The sequence below is a fragment of the Sciurus vulgaris genome, assembly GCF_902686455.1.
Source record: "Sciurus vulgaris genome assembly, chromosome: 6".
Classification (NCBI taxonomy): Eukaryota; Metazoa; Chordata; class Mammalia; order Rodentia; family Sciuridae; genus Sciurus; species Sciurus vulgaris.
The window spans coordinates 112,780,001-112,805,672 of record NC_136466.1 but is presented as its reverse complement, the minus strand read 5'-3'; the positions used below and the strand labels follow the sequence as shown (position 1 = coordinate 112,805,672).

General features: G+C 35.3%; 1 protein-coding gene and 1 long non-coding RNA gene across 4 annotated transcripts in view; one reads left to right on the top strand and one right to left on the bottom strand.

Annotated features, from left to right (window-relative positions):
* CERT1 (ceramide transporter 1) overlaps positions 1–16,643 on the top strand; it is a 107,190-nt gene extending 90,547 nt beyond the window's left edge. For 2 of the 3 annotated variants that reach the window (XM_079145210.1, XM_079145208.1), the window contains 7 exons: positions 3,046–3,141; positions 6,013–6,145; positions 7,275–7,345; positions 9,930–10,058; positions 10,758–10,887; positions 11,767–11,903; positions 15,283–16,643. In XM_079145210.1, coding sequence (XP_079001336.1) covers positions 3,046–3,141; positions 6,013–6,145; positions 7,275–7,345; positions 9,930–10,058; positions 10,758–10,887; positions 11,767–11,894 — 687 coding nt within the window. In that variant the 3' untranslated portion in view covers positions 11,895–11,903; positions 15,283–16,643. Of the gene's footprint in view, positions 1–3,045; positions 3,142–6,012; positions 6,146–7,274; positions 7,346–9,867; positions 10,059–10,757; positions 10,888–11,766; positions 11,904–15,282 lie in introns of those variants that run through there. The other variant, XM_079145209.1, reaches the window with a different exon arrangement.
* LOC306664411 lies at positions 12,718–15,276 on the bottom strand. Its single transcript, XR_013764699.1, has 2 exons — positions 14,057–15,276; positions 12,718–13,185 (listed from the first exon to the last, which is right to left on the bottom strand). It is a non-coding gene; the product is annotated as an uncharacterized lncRNA (long non-coding RNA).
* Positions 16,644–25,672: the final 9,029 nt, after the last annotated feature.

Below are 25,672 nucleotides of genomic sequence, written 5' to 3'. Positions count from 1 at the left end.
TCTAGAAAGACAGTGTTAAATGTGCTTTCTGTGTATTGTTTAACTTATACTATCTCCTATCAACTTGTATTTGTGAACTCTGGTTTATTTTGGACTAAAACAAAAATCAAACACATCTGGTTTCATAAACATTTAGAATACCTAATTCAGGAATACTTTCTCAAGAAAAACCATAATTACTTACATAGTTTGCAGCAAAAAAGCTACATGGTACTAAAAAATATTTAAACCAAACTCTGTATTTTAACAGAATAAAAATATCCTCTTCTTCATATTCTTCCCTCACAAGTTACCGACTTAAAGTAGGGTTTTTCTTGGAAGCATTTCTTTCTGCCTCTTGCCTGCCTCATAATAAACACAGGTATTCTAAACTCTTAGTTTCTCTCCTAAAACTGTATGTTCAAATCTAAAGATTTTTTAATCTTGGCATGTAAAGGAGGCAAAAATTTCTTCAACTCTCAATGTGACAGACAAATGAGTTAAGGCAACACTACTGTGGTGCATACTAAGTGCAACTTTTCTTATTCTTTCTTTTAGAAATCAGATACATTTTATATATAACTTGGAATCTTGCCTTAGTCATCCTTGCCTTCTCAAAGCAGAATTCAAAGTTCTTATAAAGAAACAGGTTTCTCTAGGTAGCACCTGAAGTTATGTTTTATATTTAAAACTTTGTAAAATTATAGTTAAAATTTTTAAGTTTCTCTCAAATCTGAAACCCAGCATCACTTCCAGTGTCTTGAGAATTAAAAATAAAGGAAAAAAATAGTTATTGTTTACTTAGTACCAAAAACATAATGTAGAATCTCAGAATTAACATTTTAGTTATTCTTTACATAGTACCAAAAACATAATGTAGAATCTCAGAATTAACATTTTTCTCAAAAAGTTTTTTTGGATGATGATTGCCAAATCAACAAACCAAGTTTGAGTAATCAAAAGTGCATTCTGAGCTGGGCATGTTGATGCACACCTGTAATCCCAGCAGCTCTGGAAGTTGAAACAAGAAGATTGCAAGTTCAAAGCCAGCCTCAGCAAAAGTGAGGCGCTAAGCAACTCTGTGAGACCCTGTCTCTAAATAAACTACAAAATAGGACTGGGGATGTGGCTCAGTGGTCGAGTGCCCCTGAGTTCCCCAGTACCTCCCACTCCAAAAAAGTGCATTCTGAGATCTAGAAAACATGATGCAGCAGAAGTGCACAGCACTATAACATTGATAGCATTCTTTTTTTAAAGTTCTTTCTTTTTTCTTTCTTTTAGTTGTAAATGGACACAATACCTTTATTTTATTTTTATGCGATGCTGAGGATCGAATCCAATACCTCACACATAATAGGCAACTGCTCTACCACTGAGCCACACCCCAGCCCTGATAGCAATCTTTAGTACACAAAAATTATATAGTGGGACTAATAAGTTTAAGATAGTCTGCTTCAAAATCATCAATCTGTTTATCTTAAGATATTTTTAAGCAAATTCTTGTTTGTTGTCCCTAATAAATGCAATAGACTTTATAAGAAATTAGTTTAAGTTAGAAATAATTTTTTAAATAAAAGTATAATGTACATATTTTAACCGTTTTCTTCTTCTTTAATGTATTTATTGCACAAAATTATTTTTCTGCCACAATTCTTTATCACTTCAGTTCTGTTTAAAAACATTTTAGCCTGGTCACATCGGCGCACTCCTGTAATCCCAAGCTATTTGAGAAGCTAAGGCAGGAGGACCTCAAGTTTGAGGCCAGCCTCAGTAATTTTAGCAAAGTCCTCAGAAACTTAGCAAGACCCTGTCTCAAAATAAAAATTTTAAAAAACAACTGGGGACCTAACTCAGTGTTAAAAAATGCCCCTGGGTTATATCCCCAATACCAAAAAAACAAAAACAAAAACAAAAAATTTCAAACTGGGAGATTGCAGAAAATAAGTGTGAAATCTTAGCAGTAAGTATAATTAAGGATTCTGGGATTGTGAAATATATATTCAACTTTTTTTTTTTTTTTTTTGCTTAAGATGTGTAAGCAAAGTTAAAGCTGAAGTTGCTTTTAAATTTAAGTAAAAGAAATTTAGTGGTACTAAGACAGCCCAGTCAGTAGTAGTACATTTGCCAGCACATGTGAGGCCCTGGGTTCACTCACCAGAGCATGAGCACGCGCGTACACACACGCACACACACACACACACACACACACACACACACACACACACACAGAAAGAAAAAAGAAATTTATTTAGACACTTTGAAAGAATAAACTAAAAGCTGATTAGAAAAATGCTTTCACTTAAGAGCATTATTAACTTTGTTCCTAAAAGAATTTAAAACAATGAAATTTGGATCAAATAAAAGGAGATTTGTTTATTTTTAAGTTGGCTTATATTTATCATAAAAAGAGGTGGAATGATGTTTAAATTAGTTTTTATTTTCAAAGCTAATTAAACATCAGTAACTGAAAGGGCTGATGGTACTTACATGCACTTTCTAGTTGACCTGGACCAACTGTTGTTTATAGTAATATGTGAAGAAGAGAAGATTATTCTTCAGTAAAATCCTAAGTTAAAAAAAATTAGAGGTGTATGAGTGAAATAAAGTTTTTCACTTTTTTGTAGGGAAACCTTTGACATAAGGTATCTGATTTCTCTACAATCTTAAGTATAGGAATACTGAACTAGATGATTTATTTGTACCTCTTTTACCCTAATTCCATGATTTTATGTTTTAAGACATCATCTCTGTATTCAATAATGAAGTGTGCACTATTTCATTTTTCCGGGAAAGAAATGCTTATTTCGTTCAGTCACTCGATACACATTAGCCAGTCTGGTTACTTGAGTGAAGCATCTTCCTTCCCTGCATTTTCCCCTCCTATCATTAATCTGGATATCTGGAATGTGGACTAAACTCTCTAACACTATGTAAAACCCACTAAACTAACCTCAGCTTTCTTAGAGTACCCTTTCTGAACTGCAGTAAACTGAATACCCTTCTGTTTTAGAGATTATGACATAACTATTATGTGTGGATTCTCATAGCTTTATTTTTCTTTTCAAGGTTGAAGAGATGGTGCAGAACCATATGACTTATTCATTACAAGATGTAGGTGGAGATGCTAATTGGCAGTTGGTTGTAGAAGAAGGAGAAATGAAGGTAATTTCCACTGAAATGTTATAGGTTGCTTGGTATAGATCTCTTTCAGCAATGTTATCATTACTATTAAGACAAATAAGGATTGCATTTTCTGATTACTTTAAAATAAGTTATATAAATCAAAGAAGCACCAGATATTGAAAAAATAAATGTGTTTGTTTCTCTGGTTTTACTTTTATAATTTCTCTATGATCATAATACAAACCTGTGACAAAACTGTTCTGTTTTGCTTAGGCGATAGAAAAATAAATTTTGCATAGGCCATGGAGAAAATAAAATTTGGCTGTTCAGATGTAAATAGACCACAATTACCGGACAGCCCTCTATTTGGTATTTTTTAATCTTATATTTTAAATACTGAATGTCGTGTTCAGGTGTCATTTACTTTCTTTCCCCTTTGTCCTGTTTTTTTGGACACTGGTCAAGTAATATTCTTCATATCCCTAAACACAAGAGACAGAATAAGAGCAAGAAATAGACACAGGACACAGAAGAAGATTGAAAAGCAGAAACCATTGAATTTTGAACTGTCTCATGCTGAAGGCACATATTAAGTTAATCATACCCCCTCTAAACTAAAATTTTAGTCAAGAAAGAGGATATTGACATTTAAAAGATACTGTTACTTGACTTCATCTGATAATGTATTGAATGAAGAATACGTATGACTGGTGAAGAAAATTAGAGAGCTCTGTGATTTGAAAGAACTCAATTGTTTTAACAATGAGGGAGAAGCATTTGAACTGCATCTGGAAATGGAAATAAGGTGACAAATGTGAGGAGAGGACATTGTAGACAAGAAATAGTAGTAGAAGAAATAGTAGAAGAAACTTATACAAATTTTATATTTACAATATTTTCATAGACTATGGCAACAAAAATTATTCTAGCAAGTGAGATACAGTATTAATGCTGAGGCTTCCTCTCCTCATACCACCATGGAGAAATTAAGAAGTAATTAAAAAATAAGAGGAGGCAACCAGACACAGTGACTCACGCCTGTAATCCCAGCAACTTGGGAAACTGAAGCAGAAGGATCACAAGTTCAAACCCAGCCTCAGCAACATAATGAGACCTTGTCTCAAATTAAAAAGGGCTGGAGATGTGATTCAGTGGTTAAGCACCCCTGGGATCAAATACCCCGTTCAAAAAAGAAATAAGAGGAGACAGACAAATGAGATACCAGAATATTAGTCACAATTCTGATAAGTTGACTGTAGAAAATGGCTTTAGGTCAACGCCACAAAGTTTCTCTAATGGTACTGCAGAATTAAACATAATGCTTCTAATATTGCTAGATAATCACAGCTCTTCTCCCAAGGATTAGGCCCCCAAAGCAGACTAGAATGTATGCTCTCTGCAGAAAAAGGGTTTGTGCCAATCCTCCTTTTTCTTTTTCTTCCTTCTGTACTCACCTTTCAGATAAGTCACTATTCCTGCCTTAGGGTAGAGGAAGTGAAGAAATGAAGAGAAACCAGGAGTGATCGTCTAGATGAAGTCCCTCCACCTGAAATGAGGAGTAGTGACTAAATTCCCCTTCAGCTTATAACATTAGAGAAAGAGAAATTGGGGGTAGATTGTGGAAAGCATAAAGTAGCCCACAAAGGAGAATATAGCCACTGTATGCAAAGTATCATTTTAGGAAGATGAAGCAGGTAGGAAAGAAACGAGAGTTGAAGGAGACCACTTAATAAGTCAGGCTCAAGGTGATGAAAGCCTACTTAGAATAGATAAGCAACAGTAGAAAAGTCAAGTTATTGGATGTCTGAGAGAAGAGTAGTAAAAAGCTTAATAGTGGGCTGGGGCTATAGCTCAGTTGGTAGAGTGCTTGCCTTGCAAGCACAAGGTACTGAGTTCAAATCCCCAGCACCATAAAAAAAAAAAAAAAAAAGCTTAATAGCTATATGAACTGTGAGGGGAGAAATCAAAAGTGAGTTTTCAGTTTAGGTGACTGGGAAAATAGTGTTTTCAATAAAGTGAATAAATAAGCATTTGGGGAAAAGTAGTTTGGCAAGAAAGATTGTTAAAGAGAGAGCTGTGTGAAATGCCTAACAGTGTTCTGGTCCCCTGAGCATTTGGTAAATTTAGAGCTGGTTCTCCCCATGTTTCTTAATTTCTTGAAAGGATTATTGGAGTTCTTTAAATTATTGGAGTTTTATAATTTTGAAGTCATTTTTACTAAGCTCTGAAGGTAAACAGCCTTAGTATTTAAAACAAGATTAATCTGTTATCTTTTTTGCCATTTTAATTTTCATTGTTTGATTCAACAAATGAGTGTCTACTGTGTTTTTTTTCTTTAATGGGGTGATATGAAGGATTGAACCTAAGGGCACTCTACCACTGAGCTACATCCCCAGCCCTTTTTTTGTTGTTTACTTGTTTTTACCTAGGCTGGCCTCAACCTTGTGATGCTACTGCCTCAACCTCCCAAAGTAGCTGGGATTATATGCGTGCTCTACTGTTTCTGATAGTATTCTAGATCCTAGGGATATAGCATTGAATAAAGCAGCCTTAAAATACTATCATTAAGGATATTTTATTGTACCTAGGCTTATTTGACCTTCTAGGCCATGTTAATCTCTGAGAATGTTTGGCAAATAATGTCTAATTTAAATTAATATATTTATTTTTAACTCATAGTAATTAGATTATTCATCATATATACATAGTTGAAGTTTACCTTGGATTTGTCATTTTAAATATTTTTGTCTGCTCATTTGAAATTTTTCTTTTTAGCAGAATATATTCTGTACATAGATTTTCATAAATAAAATCTAAAAAGCAGCTAAATTTAAAAGCGTGCCTTCAAACTTCTGCATTAGGGGTTTGATTTCTATTTTTCAAACAGCTTTTTAAATATGCCTTCTTTAGGTGTACAGAAGAGAAGTAGAAGAAAACGGAATTGTTCTGGATCCTTTGAAAGCTACACATGCCGTTAAAGGTGTTACAGGACACGAAGTCTGTAATTACTTCTGGAATGTTGATGTTCGCAATGACTGGGAAAGTAAGCCATCATCATTAATATATTTAAATCCAATTATTGTTTTGAATTTAAAATCAAATGCAGCCTTGTTTTCTGAATCTGACCTGTCATCTACAACATAATAAAGAAAATATCTGGAGAATCATATAGAGAACTGATAATTCCTTACTTACACTTTATTTGCAGTGTTGAGGTTTGCACCCAGGGCCTTATGCATGAAAGGCAAGCACACTTATCACTCAACTACATCCCCAGCCTCATACCTTTATTTATTTATTTTTTTATGTGATGCTGAGGATTGAACCCAGTACCTCACATGTGCTAGGCAAGCACTCTACCACTGAGCAACCCAACCCCATACCTTACTTTTAAATAAATCTTTTCATTGTTCAGAATGTTTCCTAGATACCATGCTATCATTTACCTCACTAATGCTGCATGGTAGGTAGGTATTTTACATACAAATAGAATAAAAATTCAGATAGGTCCAGTGACTTGTCGACAGAGCTAGTTCTATAGCAAATTGGCCTCAGAGGTAGTGCATTGACAAGCAAGGACTGAAATTTAAGATTTCTCTGCTACGGACTATTCTTTCCTTAAATAGTTTTTCTTCTATGGTAAATCCTAGATAAAATCATGCTGTGGATAATTTAGAATTATTTCTATTGTGCATTGTTCCCCTAAGACATTAAATTTCATAAATACAGATACATGTGAACATCATGTTTATCACTGACAGTTTGACATTCTCCTTTCACAAATATAGTCACCCAAGCCTACCTAGAACAATTTAACTTCAATAAATTAGGGAGGAGGGGTCAGGGTTGTAGCGTCAGTAAATTTTTGAGACTGAGTTATGTACTAGTGAATTGAATTGCTTTCTTGCTATGGAACATAGATATTGGGCTGTAGAAAATAAGACTGACTTCCTGGTGATCATACCTGACAGCACCATCTAAAGAATGAAAGCAAATCTGTAGTACTAGTAATATTGACTATCTTCCATTTGGATTTTGCCTAGGTAGGGCAGGATCTTGTTCATTTTGCCATACTGTCCATTTGTAATTGACTTTCTGCATAAGTAAACTGATCACATTATAGAAAAGGAACTATAACTTTTTCACTTCTAACATTATTCTCTTCATTTCAGCAACTATAGAAAACTTTCATGTGGTGGAAACATTAGCTGATAATGCAATCATCATTTATCAAACGCACAAGGTAAAGATCTCTTCATCTGTCCCAGAAGATGCCAGTGTAATTCAAATTCAGACATACGTGTTTTCTGAAGTTAAAATGTGGCAGAAATGTAAATGCCACAAAAGATCCAAAGAAACTTATTAATAATTCATGAATGTCAATATATTTGAAAGGTATATCAGCTCATTTAGAGCAGAAATGTGTGTAGGCCAGAATCAGTAATATAGTCCAAAAACAATGTTTGCTAAAGCTCCATATTTAGTTTATCTTTAAGTCTAGAAAGAACCTTTGAAATCCATTTAAATACTTTTCTAACATCTAGTCTCTAAAGGTAATAAATGATGGTTACCAATTATGAAAGTGAATCTCAGTTTCCTCTGATAGCAATAAATGCAAGGGAATGAAAGTATGTTACTAGCCAATGTGAGACCAATAGATTTGAAAAGCAAGGAGAAGCTGCTGAGTTCTGAGAGGTTGGTCAATACATCAGGGAACATAGAAACATGATAATTTAAATTAGTTTCCATTTCTCCCTTCACTATTCTAGATATTCAAAAATACTGAATTAATATTTATTTCACCTTACTCTGCTGTTTCTCTTCTGAAAATTGCCAAGTAAGATATTATATGTAGAGTAATAAATGGAATTAAAATTTTGGAGATATCCACCAAAAACAGTACTGTTTGTTATCTAAGAAATAAGATGATTCAATAGGTACTTCATTTTTCAATTCAGTGGGGACTTCATTGTTCTCTTAAGTTATTGTTTAATTGAGTAGGATATATGAAAATAGGGCTTTTTATTAATTTACTGAGCCCAGTCTGATTATTTGAGATACACCTAATAATTCCAAATTATACTTCATTTTACCTTGTTTCTGCTCAAGAAATGTAAAATGAGATTCTGTGTCAGGATGCAGGCTTTGGGGTCTAAGGTGAAATCTAAAATTTTGTAAATGTTAAAGTATCAGTGAATTGCCCTATAATTTATAATGAAGATAAATGACCAATAATTCAGAATCAGAAGAATCTCATTACCAGAAGATAATTAAACCTGGGAAACAACCTGCTGAAGATACTCTGCCTGATAAATAGTAGGTGGAGGGGGAGGATCCTATAGATTATGTTAGGATTGAAAAATAAAACCAAAAAATATTAAAATAATATATATCTTATATAACAAAATTTAAGTTACAATTATTTGCCAATTCTTAGAATAAACAGATTGTTCTGGAACAATTTTTCCAACAAGATCAAATAACACTGTATAATATCTTTCTCTTTAATTTGCCTGGGCGCAATGGTGCATGCCTATAATCCCAGGAACTCAGGAAGCTGAGGTAGGAGGTTCACAAGTTCTAAGCCAGACTCATCAAATTATTGAGGGCCTAAACAATTTAGCAAGACCCTGTCTCAAAATAAAAAAATAAAAAGGCCTGGAGATGTGATTTAGTGGTTAAGTACCCCTAGGATCAATCCCTGGTACCCAAAAAAAATTTTTTTTTAATACTTCTTTTATAATATGATCTTAAAGAGGGATACTTGTCTCCTGATATTTAACTCACTTGTTCTTATCATTCTGATATATTTACATTCACTAGTTGTATTCTTTTGTTTGTTTTCGAACTGGGATGTCACTACATTGCCCAGGCTGGTCTTGAACTCCTGACTTCAAGCAATTCTCCTGCCTCAGCCTGCTGAGTAGCTGGGACTCAAGCATGCCACAATGCCCAGCTTATTCACTAGTTCTGAAGTAATGTTGGGCAAGTATATTTGAAGCCTGTAGTAAATTTTCATTTACATTGCTTCATGTACATTTCCCCAACACTACTATGATCAGCTTCATGAAATTTTGCATCTTTAAAAGATGAGCCATTTCCCTTTGCAAATGCTTTGTGATGTATTGACAGTGAATTGTTGGCTATTTATTGCAGGCAATAATCTGGAAAGATACTGCATACTAAAGACTAAGTTTATATATATATATGTATATGTATATACAAATTGTAACTTAAAAAGGATAAAGGCTATTTTTCTGTCATTTGAAAGTAGACCTAAGCTCTGTGTCATTATCACAGCATGTTTTTCTTTGCATTCCTTATAATGGAAATATTTGATCTAAATAATGTATAATACTTTCAAATGTATTTTATCAAAGGAATAGTTCTCTTCCCCCTAAAATATGATTTTTAAGCCTCCATGTCTCTACCAGAGAAATGGGAAGGAAATGGGCCTGTTGCTTCATGGTTTTAGAGTTTATGTTGGGGTGACAATAAATTTCAAAAATAGATAATGGATATGGTTACATAACATTGTGAATATAATTAATTCCACTGAATTGTACACTAGAAATTGGTTAAAATGACAAATTTACTACAATTAAAAAAGATAGAACATTATTCCTATAATGTGCTACAAAGCCATTTACTTGGTGTTCATATTAGTCGTTTGGTAGGTATTCCCTGATTCTTTCCAGGTATAATTTGACAGATTTTACCTTCATCTAAGACACTTAATTGCTTTTACATTTGTTTCTCTTTTAGTTCTGTGTAACATCTGAATAAAAAGTAATTAAAATTTTCAAAAAGATTTAATTCTTCCACAGAGAGTGTGGCCTGCTTCTCAGCGAGATGTATTATATCTTTCTGCTATTCGAAAGATACCAGCCTTGACTGAAAATGACCCTGAAACTTGGATAGTTTGTAATTTTTCTGTGGATCATGACAGCGCCCCTGTAAGTACAGTGTGTAAATTATATAATTATACAATGTGAAAATAAATACACAATGCAGGGTAAAGGAGATAAACACATACCTCCCACACACATGCACAGATATTTGATTTGATAGTGATTCTTAGGTTTTGTTTTATATTGTATCAACTACTTGGAACAGTGTAGTACATGTGTTATCTGAGGACAAGAGGCATGCTATGAACTCATCCCACCAGGGCTATTTTCCTTTCCTTCTAAGGTTGGAATGAAATGAATGAGTGGTATATATGTAAGCAGCTTCCCACAGTTGACTCTTAAGCCATTATCAACTACTACAAAATCTCTATAGTTTCTACATTGATTCACCTCCATTTACTACTTAAGAGGAGGGAAAATTCTGGTGTCAGATCAGTGTGGCATGTACTATTTATTGGTGCTTATAATTTCATTGGAGATATTTTTTTCTTTTTTTTTTTTTAGTTTGCAGATGGACACAAACCTTTATTTTGTTTATATATTTTTATGTGGTGCTAAGGATCAAACCCAGTACTTCACACATGCTAGGCAAATGCTTTACCACTGAGAAAGTACCCAGCCCCTCATTGGAGATTTTGATAAGAGTTGTAGTTATGATTAAGCTAGTATATAGTCTTAGGCCAACAAAAATTACAAAATACTAAATATTTACTATACTGGTGCTTTGTTGCTTTCATTTGGCAGCTAAACAATCGGTGTGTCCGTGCCAAAATAAATATTGCTATGATTTGTCAAACCTTGGTAAGCCCACCAGAAGGAAACCAAGAGATAAGCAGGGATAACATTCTATGCAAGATTACATATGTAGCAAATGGTATGTATATTTTGTTTTTTTCTAATTGATAATGTGGAGATTCTTATTCATAACCTGTATAATACTGATATTTTGGACAAATGTCTTTTTTAGTTTTTATCCTTTAGATTAGTAATTTTTAATTTAGAGAGATGTTTATTAAGAGTTATCTGGTAGGTTTTGAAAGTTCACTTGCTGAATTTCACCCTAAACCCTATAACATGAGAATTTACAAATTTTAAAACTTTATCTCTAGGTCACTATCCATATATATATTCTTGATTTTAAGAATCATTTTATTAGATTTTCCTGATAGAATGTATTTATACTTAGGATTAGAACAGTGGGGGGAAGATAGTTTTTTTCTTGTGATCAGGCTTTTATTATTCTGAATCACTGTTCTCTCAGTCTTTATTAGCTGTTGGTTTCATGTGTATTTCACTTTGGCATACTGTTGGACAACCCTTTTCATCACTTGCCTTTGCTCCTCACTACACCCACTTTGCACCTGCAGTAGTCATTGCAGTCTCCCTTATCAAATACTTAAACCTCCTTCTTTACTCAGGGCCATAACTACTAATATGCTTAAAGAAACAATTATATCTGAGTTACTATTTAATTATATTAGAGGTTGATGAACAAGTACACCCTAAATTACTTAAAATGTTTATGTACTAATATTTGCATATAATTTAGAGAACTAAAAACTAAGAAAGATAATAAATGCTTTCTTATTTGCTTTCTGATGATATCTGATGGGTTAGTATTAAGGAATTAATAGTGACTTTAAGAGATGTTCCAGCATGAGGAAGCTTTAAAAAGCAAAGGAACAAAGTAAGTATGTTGCATGTATATGGAGAATTAGGTCTTAATAGGATTTAATTTTCCTTTATCTTGCAGTGAATCCTGGAGGATGGGCACCAGCCTCAGTGTTAAGGGCAGTGGCAAAGCGAGAGTATCCTAAATTTCTAAAACGTTTTACTTCTTATGTTCAAGAAAAAACTGCAGGAAAACCTATTTTGTTCTAGTATAAACAGGTACTGGAGATATGTTAATTTTATTTGACTAGTATTACTCTGCAGATATTTAAATTTAGTTGTTGAAACTAGTTGCTGTATTTGTGATGTTCCCAGATAAGGATTGTAGGTTGTAACTTTTAAAACTCATTTGTTCACCTCCACTAAATGCTTACTTAAAGGAAAGGAAGGAGTACAGGGAATTTGCATATAACTATATAACTTTAGAAATGCAAATTCACAAAGTTCTTTCCTTTCCTAGAAACTGTTATTCTTTGTGTATGTTCTTCCAAACTTTTCTGTGCATATACTGACATATTTTCAAGTGTTTCAAAAAATGCATTTATTCTATACTTAGTATTTTGCAGTTTGCTTTTTTCATTTAACAATAATCTTTACTGTATGTCCATATGAAGAATAAAACTCATTCTTTCAGTATCTATTACAGGAATTTACAGAATTTATTGACTAATATCATAATAATGCCTGGGTTGGTTCTATATTTTTATTGCACTGAACATCTTTATGCAAGGAGCTGGAATCTTTAATTTTTTTGATAAGTGATACTTTAACATTTTTTAAAAGTCACAAGTGTGAAGTGGTCATCCCCTATTCATTCATTTTGCCCACCAATAAAAAAATAATTATGTATTATGTAATTATATACTGTGTAATCTATATAGAGTATCATATATATATCGTGATATATGATATATACTGGTTTCTTGAGTAACTTCCTAGAGATTTGGTTTTGTTTTTTGTTCTCATGGTACTGGGAACTGAACCCAGGGGTGCTTCACCTCTGAAGCACATTCCCAGTCCTTTTTTATTTTGAGACAGAGTCTCACTAAGTTCTCTAGGCTGTTATCCTCCTGCCTCAGCCTCTACACCTGGCTCCTAGAGATTTTTTTTCTAATGGCCTGAACAAGCAAATGCAAGTGCCTCTTTCACTTCACTTTTTAGTGTTGTTAAAGAGAAGGCAGCATTCTGTATACTGTTCTGCATCTTGTATTTGCACTTATTTTATCTTGAAGTTCTTACCATAGTGGTAAGGACCTTTTTAGTTATTTTTTTTATGGCTATACAGTATCCATTATATGGGTATACATAATTTAGTTAGTTCTGTATTTGGTATAAAATATTTTTCTAATTTTTACTAGGACAATATTACAATTATATTCATATGTTATTATAGACTTGAAATTTATATATAAGATAAATTACTAAATGTACTGCTGCTTCTACTAGGGGTTCTTGCATTTGTAGTTTAGATATCACCTCCATAGAGGGTTTATTAATTTACCTTCTCACCAACAATAATGGATTGGAGTGCCTATTTCTACATACTCTCTCACACAGTGTATGAAATGAAATTTTCAGATTTTTTCCCATCTTGATAGACAAAATATATTCATTCTGTCTTAGTGGAGTTTTAATGGTTTCTCTTACTTTGAGTGAAGCATATTTTGGTCCAATGAGTCTGATTTCTAATGCTGTTTTGTCTTTGTTTAAAAAAATAACGCTAAAGGCTAAATTTACTTTCAGACGTTAGCATGACGTAGCATATTGATATTTCAGATATTTAGTTTGTCCCAGGGAAAAGGTTACTGAAAATATTTAACAGGTTCCAGTCTTAGTTACTTGAATATTAGGATTTGTTAATACAACCTAACGTTTAAGGAATTCTTTCTCTTAAAGCATTAAGTGTGCCACATAAGTACATTACTATTTTTAGAACATTTTGTACTTCAGGATTGTTAAAGCTAGATCTGGACACATTACTTATTGATTCTGTGTCTGTGCCATTTTTATCAAATACACCAGAAAATTTATGACTCATCTAGGTAGCACACTTGTTATTTACTTAGCTAGATGTCTCTTGCCATGACCTTAGGTTTCTAAAGCGTTTGTTTTACCCTAACCAAGACTAAACATCTGCCTTTCCTCTTCTTCACCTCAACCTTACTAGAAGGGCCTCCCTTTTGACATTTTATGTTGACTTCCTTACTAAAGCAACCTGGATATTCAGTTAAGCAAGACAAAATATAACCTTGTATTAGACAAGAGAAATCACAATGTAGTTGTATACAGAACATGTAAACATTTTTAAATAAACATGCCAAGATATTAATAGCATTTGCCTCTAGAATGTTGGATTTGGAGCAGTATTTTACTGGGTGTGTGATATGCATGTATATACATACATGCATATATATTTTTCATTTGTGGACCTAGAAGGGTCTTTTTGTAAAATTCCTCTCTAGGGAAGGGACATAGCATTGTTTGTGGATATTTGTGTATGTATAGAAAGATATAACTGAAAAGATTGTCTGGCTGAATCTCAGCCCTGGTTGAGTCCAGTTTGAATTTTTTTCTGACAAAGATCTAAATTTAAGCCTTAACATATGGTGAAAATCTTAGAGTAGCAATTTTTCACAGCAGTTATGAAAAATGTTTAAGGAGATCCTAGCTTTGAAACCCTTGGAATGCTAACACACTTAATTTAGATAGTAAGTTTCAATAGTGTGTATCATCTTTAGAGAAGTTCTGTAAAGTTAATGAGTTCCAAAAATATTTAATAGAGTCAGAACTCTTTGTCAGTGGATTTGAGCATGGTTGTTTGTTTCTTTTTTAGTTTTTAGTTGTCAGTGGACCTTTATTTTATTTATTTATTTATTTATATGTGGTGCTGAGAATTGAACCCAGTGCCTCACACATGCCAGGCAAGCACTCTACCAATGAGCCACAATCTCAGCACCTGTTTGTTGGTTAAGTAAGATAGACCCTTCTTCCATAGTTTGAGTAAATTTTTAAAATGCTTGATAAATGGTATTGTGTGACATAGTTTTATTGAAAGAGGAAGAAATACCAGTTTATGGCATAAAACTGCAGAGACCTATGCTGGTTGATTTCTTCTTTGTTTACGAATAGCATTTTGCTCTTTTTAAAGTTTTCTCTCATCACAGTTGGGCACAGTGGCACCAGCTTTTATCCCAACAACTTGGGGATCTGAGGCAGGAGGATCACAAGTTCAAAACCTGCGCCAGCAACTTAGTTAGACATACCCTAAGTAACTTAACAAGACCCGGTCTCTAAATTAAAAATAACAGGCAGGGGATGTTACTTAGTGTTTTAACTCACCTGGGTTCAATCCCTGATAGCAAATAATGAAAGTTTTCACTTTCAGAAGATTATATATTCTATTCCTTGCTGAGATGAACTTCAAATATGTAAGATGATAATTTTACATTCGTGAAGGTAAAAGTTCATAAAAGGTAAATTTTAATAGAGATTCTATGTATTCCATGAATTTCAAAGGTGGGAGGAGGCTGTTCTGGTAGTCTTGCAGCTATTAGTAATATAGTGCTGAGGATTCTCCTTGTCATTTTCTTTTCTGCAGTGTCTGAAGCAAGGCTGTGTGACATTCCATGTTGGAGAACAAAAAGAAAATATTGAATGCTCTAAGCTGGAACATAGGATCTACAGCCTTGTGTGTGACCCAAGACCTTGACCTTGTGTACAAAAATGAAGAAATATTGCAATAGTAAAGCTGAACATCTAACACTAGCTGTCTCCTGCTAGATCTCCTGGCTCAGCATTTAACTATAAATACATGTAAAATTACATGTATATGGCTATATTTTTATTTGCTTGCTCAGAAGAGAAAAAAAATCAAATTCAGATCACAACTAGAAATTGATGCTTTAATTTTGGGGAACTTTTTCAGAATTTTTAATTTTCCTATGGTCCAGCCTAAGATCCTTGGTTGTTTCAAAGTTTGTGCACAAAAGAAAAGCACAAAAGGTAAATGCACATGGGGCATGTGCTTTCTGTGCACCAAATATCCATATGGGGTTCTTTTTTCAGGCCCACAGTCAAATCTGTGTCCAGAATTTTTTTTTAATTTTTGCTTTGTATAATCATAGAATTCATTGCTGCTGATTTCTATAATGATTCATGTTGTCATTTGTCTCTTAATAACGAGGGCTGTCAATAACTTGTGATTTTGCCTTTTCTATAATCTTACTCCTATGAAGAACCTTAGTTCTGATGGAGAAAGAGTGAAAAGCTTTATTTTTCCCCCAGATAACTTCATATTTCTATTGTATTTTTTAGTTGTGTACTATGCTACAAATTTTTTTTTCAGTTTGTTGCAAACACAATTTAGTAATTCCTAAATTGGTTCTACCTGCCTTCAGACAGAAATATTTGCACAAATCTTGTGGTAGACTACTTTCTAGTAAAATGGTCATGATAAAAATGAGCTCATGTTTTCATGAAATTTCTAAAAGAATTTATGGTATTACTTTTTAAAGCAAATCAGACTGTTTGAATTTGACATTTGATTCAGTATTTCTAGTATTCAGTAACATGTTTGCTATAGTTTGGGTTGGTTTAAAAAATATGTGGCAAAGGTATACATAGAAAACCTGAGCAGTGCTCCTCTCTGCCTCTTGATCAGAAACTTCAGCCAGCACTAAAGGATTTTACATGATTCAAATTGAAATGCTTTCCCTAGTTGCTAAAAGAACTTAACATGTATAATATCTTTTTTAGTTTTAGTTCTCTGTGGAAAAAACCTTGAAGCATGGAGTTGAGGCAAGGAATGGTACTCATTGAAGTCAAAATGACTGCCCACTTCAAAAAATCTTCATTGTGTTTATACACAAATGTATTTATATAAATCAGAGGTATTTTGTAGATGCTTTGCTGAGTTGTTTATCTCTTTAGAAACACAGAAATCAGACCCATTTTGTAAAGGAGAAAATCATGTCACATAGAACATGCCCTGTATATATTCCATACGTGATAATGGAGTCTAATGATAAATGCAAGGTGATAATTTAATGATGGGATTAGTCTGATCACTTAATATGCACAATCCTGGAAGTGAATTACTTGCATCAGATATAGTGATATTTATTATTCTGTACAGAGAGAAAAATACATATAAAACATATGCTTACATTACATGCACGCAGATTTCACGCTCCATAAATCTTTTCTATTTTTTAATTTACCTTTCTTTAAATGATGTGCATGGAATATGCCTTATTACAGAAAAATACTGTTCATAATTTGACTATGTGGAAAAGTGCCTATATGGTGGTAATGCTAGTAAGGCAAATAAGACAAATTATCATACCAGTTTACGACATCACCAGTTAACATTTTATATTGTGACATTTAAAAAAGAAAAGTTTATACCTCAAATGTGTATTTTATTTTACAATCAGCTGTGGGGTTGGGATGGGAGAATGGGAGGGATTGGGAGGGAAGATTTACTCACCATAGGCGCTGATGGGTATCTTTAAAAACAAATCTCCCACTATTAATGTTTCTCTGCCATTTCTGGTAAATACATGAACACAGACAAATAGCTCTTTCATAAATAAATTGGATAGCTTTATTTTACATAGATATGGAAAGTTTACAAAACAGTATCTAAATCTAATCATTAGTTGCATTTGCACTAAATGTGATATACTTTTGCAATTTCTTCTGTAAATAAAATGATTACACTAAAAATATTTGTATTAAAAAAAAGGAAGAAAAGTAAAGATACATTTTACATTTAGATAACTGCACTGGTACTTCACCGGAGTAAATCCTGCCTCATCAGATTTAGAAATGAGTTCCAGAATATGAAGAGTTCAAAAGAGGTCAAAATTTGGAGAGGCACTGGCCTTTTAGACAATATTCAGACCCTCTAGCATCATTTCATTTGGCCAATTCTATATGCTGAATATTCCTGATATTTTCTCATCCATACATAATTCTCTTTCCCCCACTTTTACACTCACTTTTGTGCCATGTTAGAAACCTGAAAAATATTGATGTTGTGGGGATTTTGTCCCTGAATGCCCACTCAATTGAGGAAGCAGTGTTGGAATTCAGGACTTCCAGTTTTACAGTGGGGAAGGATCATTGCAGCACTTGATTTGGGATTGCTGCAGAGGCAGCAAGACCAAAGACGGGGATGTCTCTTAAGAGGTGGGAAGAAGGCAAAATGGGGGAAAGGAAGAATGAGTTTCCTGTTTGTTAAGTTTCATCAACTAATTTGTATACCTATACATCAGTGTCAATTGCTGTTGAAAAAATTTTAGTTGGGCTGAGCTCTCTTGTGAAATTGTGCTGGTTATCTTCAAGCTTATCAGTTGTTTGTCCAATTAAACACTTCACCAGTATTTAGTCCAGGTTGTACAAATGATGTATTTGGATTATTGTCATTGTTCATCTACAGACTCAAAACATAATCATTTTAAAGTACCTTGGGAGTGTGTAGAGTGTAACTATAATAGCTTTATGATTCTGATGATTTTTTAAAAATAATAAAGTTGGATCTTCCATGTTACAATCACAAAATTAAAACCAGTATTTAAAAGTGGAAAAGTATTAAAAATATTATGGACAAATGTTGCTTGGCTTGTTTTCCTTAACCCCAAGATATTGTCTTTCTTACATGATTATCTGAGTAGTTAAAATCTTTCTTGAAATATTCCAATTCAGTTTTCTTCAAACTATAGGTTAGGGATCAAGAAAACTATTTGTGAGTTTCAACCTAAATATTTTTTAAACAAAATAAAACCGGATAAGTCAGGAACATGGCACATAATAAAATATGTAAATATTTTGTTAATCTTTTGTCATATGTACATGTGTGTGGTGAGTTACAGTTTAAAATGAATTTATTACTTTGGGTCATGTTCAGCATTTTATATAAGATTGCTAGAGAGTGAAGCCATATATGTAGCTATTTCTAAAACGGAAGCACAGTGCCATTGAGTCATACATTACATTTAATTTGTACTTGAACTATATGCACTTAGCCATAAATATATAATTCTCATTTAAATAGTATGGTCAGCTTCACTTGTTGAACTCGGGAAATTATGCCCTAGACCAACCATCTGACGAGAAGTGTGAATTTGCAGTTCATCAGTGGGATCCCTCCATGGTTGTATTCAGAAGCACTGAGCATGTTGCTTGTGTTAAAAAAATATATCCAAACAAGGGGCTGGAACTCAGTGGCAGAGCACTTGCCTAGCATGTGAGGTACTGGGTTCAATCCTCAGCACCGCATACAAAAAATAAGCAAAAGCATGCTGTCCATGTCCAACCACAAAAACAAATTTAAATACATATACACACAACACACAAACATGACCAGTAAACACAAGCCAACTATTTAATGTGTGTTGTGGTTCAGATCCAGAATGTCCCCCAAAGTCTCATGTTTCAAAGGTTTGGTCCCCAGTGCAGCAAGGTTCAGAGGTGGGTCTGGGGAAATTATTGGATCATGAGGGCATAATTCATCCATGGATTAATCCATTGATACCTGAATGAACTGTGTTGGAAAACTAGGCAAGTGGGCATGGTTGGAGGAAAGGGATCACTGGGGGTGGGGGCAGCATGCCCTTCAGGACTCTACCTTATCCCAGGTGTGGGTCTCCCCCTTCCCAATTCCTCTTCCTCTATTGCCTGGCTGCCACGAGCTGCCAGTTCTCCTTTCCCATGATGTTCTGCCTCACCTCGGACAAAGCAACAGAGCAACAGACCATGGACTGAAACTGATCCAAAATAATATACTTTACACTATTGATGTCTGGTATTTTGACAAAAACTTAACTGGCACAATCTGGGATGCTGGCAGGGAAATCTGACTTTTGAGCTGCTTTTAAGAGAAATATATGCATATGGTCCTCCTAGTGGGTTTTTCAAGGGCAACTTTAAAGTTTTTGCCTTAGCAACTTAACTTTGGCTTGACTTTGGAATATGACCTCCAGATAGGTTTATTTCTAGCAATTTCAAATTGGATTGCTTTTTATAGTGTATTCTAGGTTTTGTCCTTCCTTGGCAAAATGTATTTGAAGTATTTTTATTGATGTTTAATTTGTTCACAGGACAATGCACTCATTTTAAGAGAGTTTTCTTGCCATTTTTTTGACCCTCACTACAGTAGGACTCATCATTTGCATATACTAAAACAAATTTTCTGTCAACCTTCCACATCTATGTTCTTTGAATAACTTTACACAAATATGAAGTAAAGCTATTTCTGCTCTTCATAGAATTCTGTGAGTTTAGTACTAGAATAAATTTTAAAGACCTTTGAGGTTGCTGAAAGATGCCCAATCTAGCCAGTCACGGTGGTGCACACCTGTAATCCCAATGGCTCAGGAGGCTGAGGCAGGAGGATCACAAATTCAAAGTCAACATCGGCAACTTAGAGGCCCTTGTCAACTTAGCAAGTCTGTCTCAAAATGTAAAAGGCTGAGGATGTGACTCAGTGGTTAAGCGTCTCTGGGTTCAATCCCTGGACTTGGAAAAATAAAAGATGCCCAATCAAAATTTTCTTATCACCCAGGCTTTATGAGTTGCCCAATAAGGATGTTTCCCTGTGTCTGTACCGGGTACTGTGCATGCTTTTCTGACTTCTCCCCACTCAGCAATCCTGCGAGGTAATAGTGGTGGTTGGTGGAACCATGTCTACTTTACAGATGAGGAAACAGGCTAGGGTTCGACTATCTACAAGTCTGGTTTCTTTACTCTGCTACTTTTTAATGTCTTTAGCCTCTAACATCTAGGATACAGTATTTGATGGAATACAGAAAGCTAACACCTTATATTTCAGTATTGACTCCACAAAATCCCAATGTATGAATGTCTTACAAAATCCCATCAGATAAAGGAATGTCAATGAAGAATGAAATTTAGATCTGGGATTGTGGTTTAGTGTTGAAGCACTTGCCTCGAATGTGTGAAGCACTGGGTTTGATCCTTAGCAGTGCATTAAATAAATAAAGGTCCATACACAACTAAAAAAACATTTGTTTTTAAAGAATGAAATTTGACCACCATTTGGTGCCTCAGTTGCCTTCCTGTCCTCCAGCTTAGAGGAATGAAAGCATACACCACCACTACAAACAAGCCCAAGGAGCGTATTTTATCTCAGATTTTTCAATCCATGGATAAGTTCAACTAGGTATCACTTTTGTGAGCCATTTTCCACAAAATGACCAGAGGATGTGAATGAAAACAAGCTTTGGCTTTACCCAAGTCAACTTGCCATGATTTCTGTTACGATTTCTTAGAATTGTGAGACTTAAATGGTAGATAGAGCCAGCAGCAGGGAATCAACATCAGCTAACAAGATTTAGTCAATGTCCAAATCATCTAGCAATGTGATAGCTATTGGTGATTTCCTAGTACCCACAACTGTTTCCAGAATAAATTTTTGTTTTTGCAATGCTGGGGATCAGACCCAGTGCCTTAAAGTAGGTACCAATAAGCTACCTCAGCCCAGTATTTATCCATCACCTACTATGTGCTGTGCCCTGCAGTGTTCCAGGATTGGGGATAGAGCAATAAACAATATCTGGCCTTTATTTTTTTTAGTTGTCGATGGACCTTTATTTTATTCATTTATTTATATGCAGTGCTGAGAATCGAACCCAGTGTCTCACACATGCGAGGCAAGTGCTCTACCACTGAGCCACAACCCCAGCCCCTGGACTTTATCTTGACATAAAGACTTTATCATTTTGCCATAACCAAGCTTTTTAGAGTGCACCCTAAAAATTAAGACACTCTAAGGTTAGGTACATTAAACACATGTGCAAAGGTCTTTTGATTCTTCATTCTTAGATGTGTTCCCAAAAGGTAGATTAAGAAAAAAAAAAAAATGGGTTTTTACCCATGCAGTGTTTTAATATTAATAGGTTCACCAACCTCTGTGCACATTGATAGTTTCGAATTAATGATTTTTATCCCTTTTGGTGGTGCTGGGGGTTGACCAGAGCCTTGTACATGCTAAGCATCCCAACATTGAGTTACAAACACCCTTAGCCCCCTAAGGATTATTCATTTTAAAATTATAATTTATGGTCAATGACTTTTTTCTTTCATTCCTAGCATCCAATGCTTTTTGTTGTTATTTCTACGTGAATTTCCATGTTTCTAGTTAACTATAAATTAAACAAACTGAGACAGATGAGAAGACTGAGGCTTTCTAACTCTCACTTCAACAACTTTGATCTTGGGCAAATAATTTCACACATCTAAGTCTATTGAAGACTTTTATAAAATAATATGAAGCCAGCTACCATAGTTATAAAGTCTTGGGGGAAGAACAAGATACACGCAATGTGCAAATGTGAGGAGTTACTAAGGCAACTACAGATACATTCTAGGTACTATTTTTTGTTACAGAAAGGCACATTAATATTGGCAAAGATACATTTGGGGGCTTTGAGCAGAACTAAATCACTTGTTTGGGGTTTAACCTACCACCACAAGAATCTATCTGTCCTATAACAGATGTGTACATATCAGACTATCAGTGGAACTTGGTGTGCATATATACACACACAAAATAAATACAGCACTTCATAGAATATGTAGAGCTAGATAAGGTCTTGGAAGCCAACTAACCCACTGCTCAGTTTACAAATAAGGGAACTGAAGGCAAGAGAGAATGAATGACCTAAAAAGTGTCCCAGCCAGTTAGTAGCAGTGCAAGGACTGGAATGGAGGTCTGTGGATTCCCAGCTCCCTCAACACAGCCTTTCTCTTCCTATTGTAAATGATTTATTTTCTCTCCAGCGTAAGTGCTAATTAGTGTCAGCCATTTAAAAAACATTGAGGACCTTTAAACGTAAGGTACTTGTTCTAAGATAACAAGAGAAAAAAATCTCAGTCCAGAGGATAATGTGGGCAAGATTTGCCACTAGAGTGCAGAAAAAAAGATTTTCAACTTTAGTTATATTTGTGGTGCTAGGGATCAAATCCAGAGCCATGAATATGCCCAACAACTGCTCTACCACTGAGCCACACCCTTAGCCCCTATATGTATAATAATGTTTTGATAATGTGCATAATTAATTCACCAAGAAACATTTATTGAAGACGTGTCCAGTACTTTTTATCTCACGGGGGCTTGAGGGTTTGAATTCTACTGGCCTAGGTAAGCTCTGTCCTGAGCAAGTTAAAGACTGGCTTTTCCCCAGGAGCTTTCCATCAAAATTGCAGTTTAGACTAGCAAGTCAGTTTTAAGCTTTGGATACTTAGCAAGTGTCGTGTGGTGTGGGTAAAAGCTTTCAGATCTGCTAAAGAAGCCATGACCTGGGGTGGGTGGACTGCCCCACACAGAACTAAGTGTATTTTGCTATTGAGAGGAAGGTTTAAGGAGGGCTCTCAGGTTTGCCCTACATAGCAAGAGGCTGAGGCAGGTAGTGATAATTTCACTGAAGAAGCCCTACGAGGTCATAGCCAAGTCTAGATTGAAAATGGCACTGCAGAGTCAAAATGAGTCTCAGGGCAACAAGAAAGTTGGTGAGGTTCTTCTACCATACATCAGGCAGGACTAACACTCTGGGTTTGCTTTAAAATGTCCAGCTCTTCTGATTTTAGAGAGCTAAGCCAAAATTTCTCCCTTAACTGTCCCCCACCCCAACACCCTCCACTAAGCCCTGTTTACCTTCAGTTTACAAGTGACTTGAAAGCAAACTAGTTTCATAATGAACACAGGCCAGATAGATGGCAACAGTCCCTCCACTTTGGATCATTTCCTGATGCTTTCTTGCCAAGTTTCCTCAAAAAAACACATAAGGTGCCTGCATGCTCTATCACCTGGCACAAGGCCCTCCCATTTGTTTCCCTTGAGGAATTAACCATTAAACATGTCCAGTTTTTAATGGGCTTCTCTACAATCTAGGTTAGTTAAAGTACAGAGTCAAACTTCAGCATAACAGGTCAGGTGGGATGAGGATGATGAGTGGGTGGTGCTACGTGCCACCCTCTAACAGTGGTTCAATTTTGTTGTTCTGTTGTCCTTTGCTAGTTTTTATTTTTTGCAGTATGGAGATTGAACCCTGGGAGGTCTACCAGTGAGCTACATTCCCAGTCCTTTTCATTTTGAGAGTTTCACTAAATTGCTCAGACTGGCCTTGATGCTATCCTCCTGCCTTAGCCTCCAGAGACACTAGTCATAGACACGCCCCACCACATCAGGTTTTATTTGGTCTTTTGCAACAAGCTAACAAGGAAAGAGGAGAGGAAGAGTGTCTGAAAGTGTCTCCCAGGGCAGTCAGTCCGTCTGTGGAAGATGCAGACCTTCAGCGTTGTTCAGGGATTGTGGTGGTAGGGTTGGAGAAGTACCAAATCCCAACATTTTAAAATTTATTAGTTAATCTCCCCTAATGAATTCTAATCTTTAATTTCCCAGCACTTGGTTTCTATACAGGTGTTTCCAGCTGTGTGCTTCTGAATGAACACAATTTTCTAGTATTATTCACACTGAAATTTAAGTGTGTCAAGAGTACCAGCATGGGGCTGCAAATTAGTGCAGCCACTGTGGAAGCAGTGTGGAGATTCCCTAGAAAACTTGGAATGGACCTACCATTTGACCTAGCTATCCCACTCCTCAGCCTATACCCAAAGGACTTAAAATCAGCATACTACAGAGGTACAGCCACATCAATGTTCATAGCTGCTCAATTCACAATAGCCAGACTGTGGAACCAACCTAGATGCCCTTCAATTGATGAATGGATAAAGAAACTGATATATATATATATATATATATATATATATACACATACATACACACACACACATATACACACAATGGAATATTACTTAGCTATAAAGAATAATAAAATTATGGCATTTGCAGGCAAATGGATGAAATTGGAGAATATCATGTTAAGTGAGATAAGCCAATCTCAAAAATCCAAAGACGAATGAATGATCTCACTGATAAGCGGATGGTGACACATAATGGGGGGTGGGAGGGGGGCAAGAATGGAGGAAGGAGGGACTGTGTAGAGGGAAAAGAGAGGTAGGAAGGGGGGGGAAATAACGGAATGAATCAAACATCATTACCCTATGTAAATGTATGATTATGCAAATGGTATGCTGTTACTCCATGTACAAACAGAAACAACATATATCCCATTTGTTTACAATAAAAAAAAAAAAAAAAAAGTACCAGCAGCAGGAAGTTAGAGCTGCCAAAGTCCTGGCCTCCACCCCAAACCCTGGGAATCAGAAATCCTGGAGCTGGCCCTGGAATCTCATTGAACAGGTTCTCTAGGTGATATGACACCCACTTGTTTGAAAATTAATAGAAAACGCTCTTGTACTCCACCTCCTAGCTCCAGTTGCTGATGTAAGGTCTTCAGGAGCAGTTGTTAGAATCTAACTCACATCGTGACCCAAGGGTGCCCATACCTTCTTCAAGAGCCCTGAATTGCTGAGGAGAGGAAATCAAGGGGAGGGAGGGATGTTCCATGTACCATAGTGAAAAATTTATCTGTTAATCTTAAAACACAACTCAGTAATCTGCTCTCTCCTCTTGGCTTCTGGCATAAAGTTTACCTCAACTTCCTGTACAGTGAATTCGTATTGATATTTTGCTGTTCTGTGTACTTGTTTGAGCTCAGGCCCTTCAATGTGAAATGTTCCCTTTGGATTCAATTCTATATCTTCTCTGAAAAGGCAGAAAATTCTATTGCTATAGTTAGTATATGACATGTCCCCATTGTTAAAGGCTTGGTAACCAGCCTGAGAAGCTATTAGGAGTAGGGAATCTCTAAGAGATACAGCATTGCACAGAGGTCTTCTGGTCATGGGGCGTGCCTTCAAAGGCTATCAAGGAAATGTGGTCTTTCCTTTTTAATTCCCAGTCAGAAGGTGAAGGGGACTCTGCAACGATGTACCATGCAGCCACAGGCCCAAAGCAACAGTCAGTCATGAACTGACACTACCAAAACTGTGAGCCAAAATAA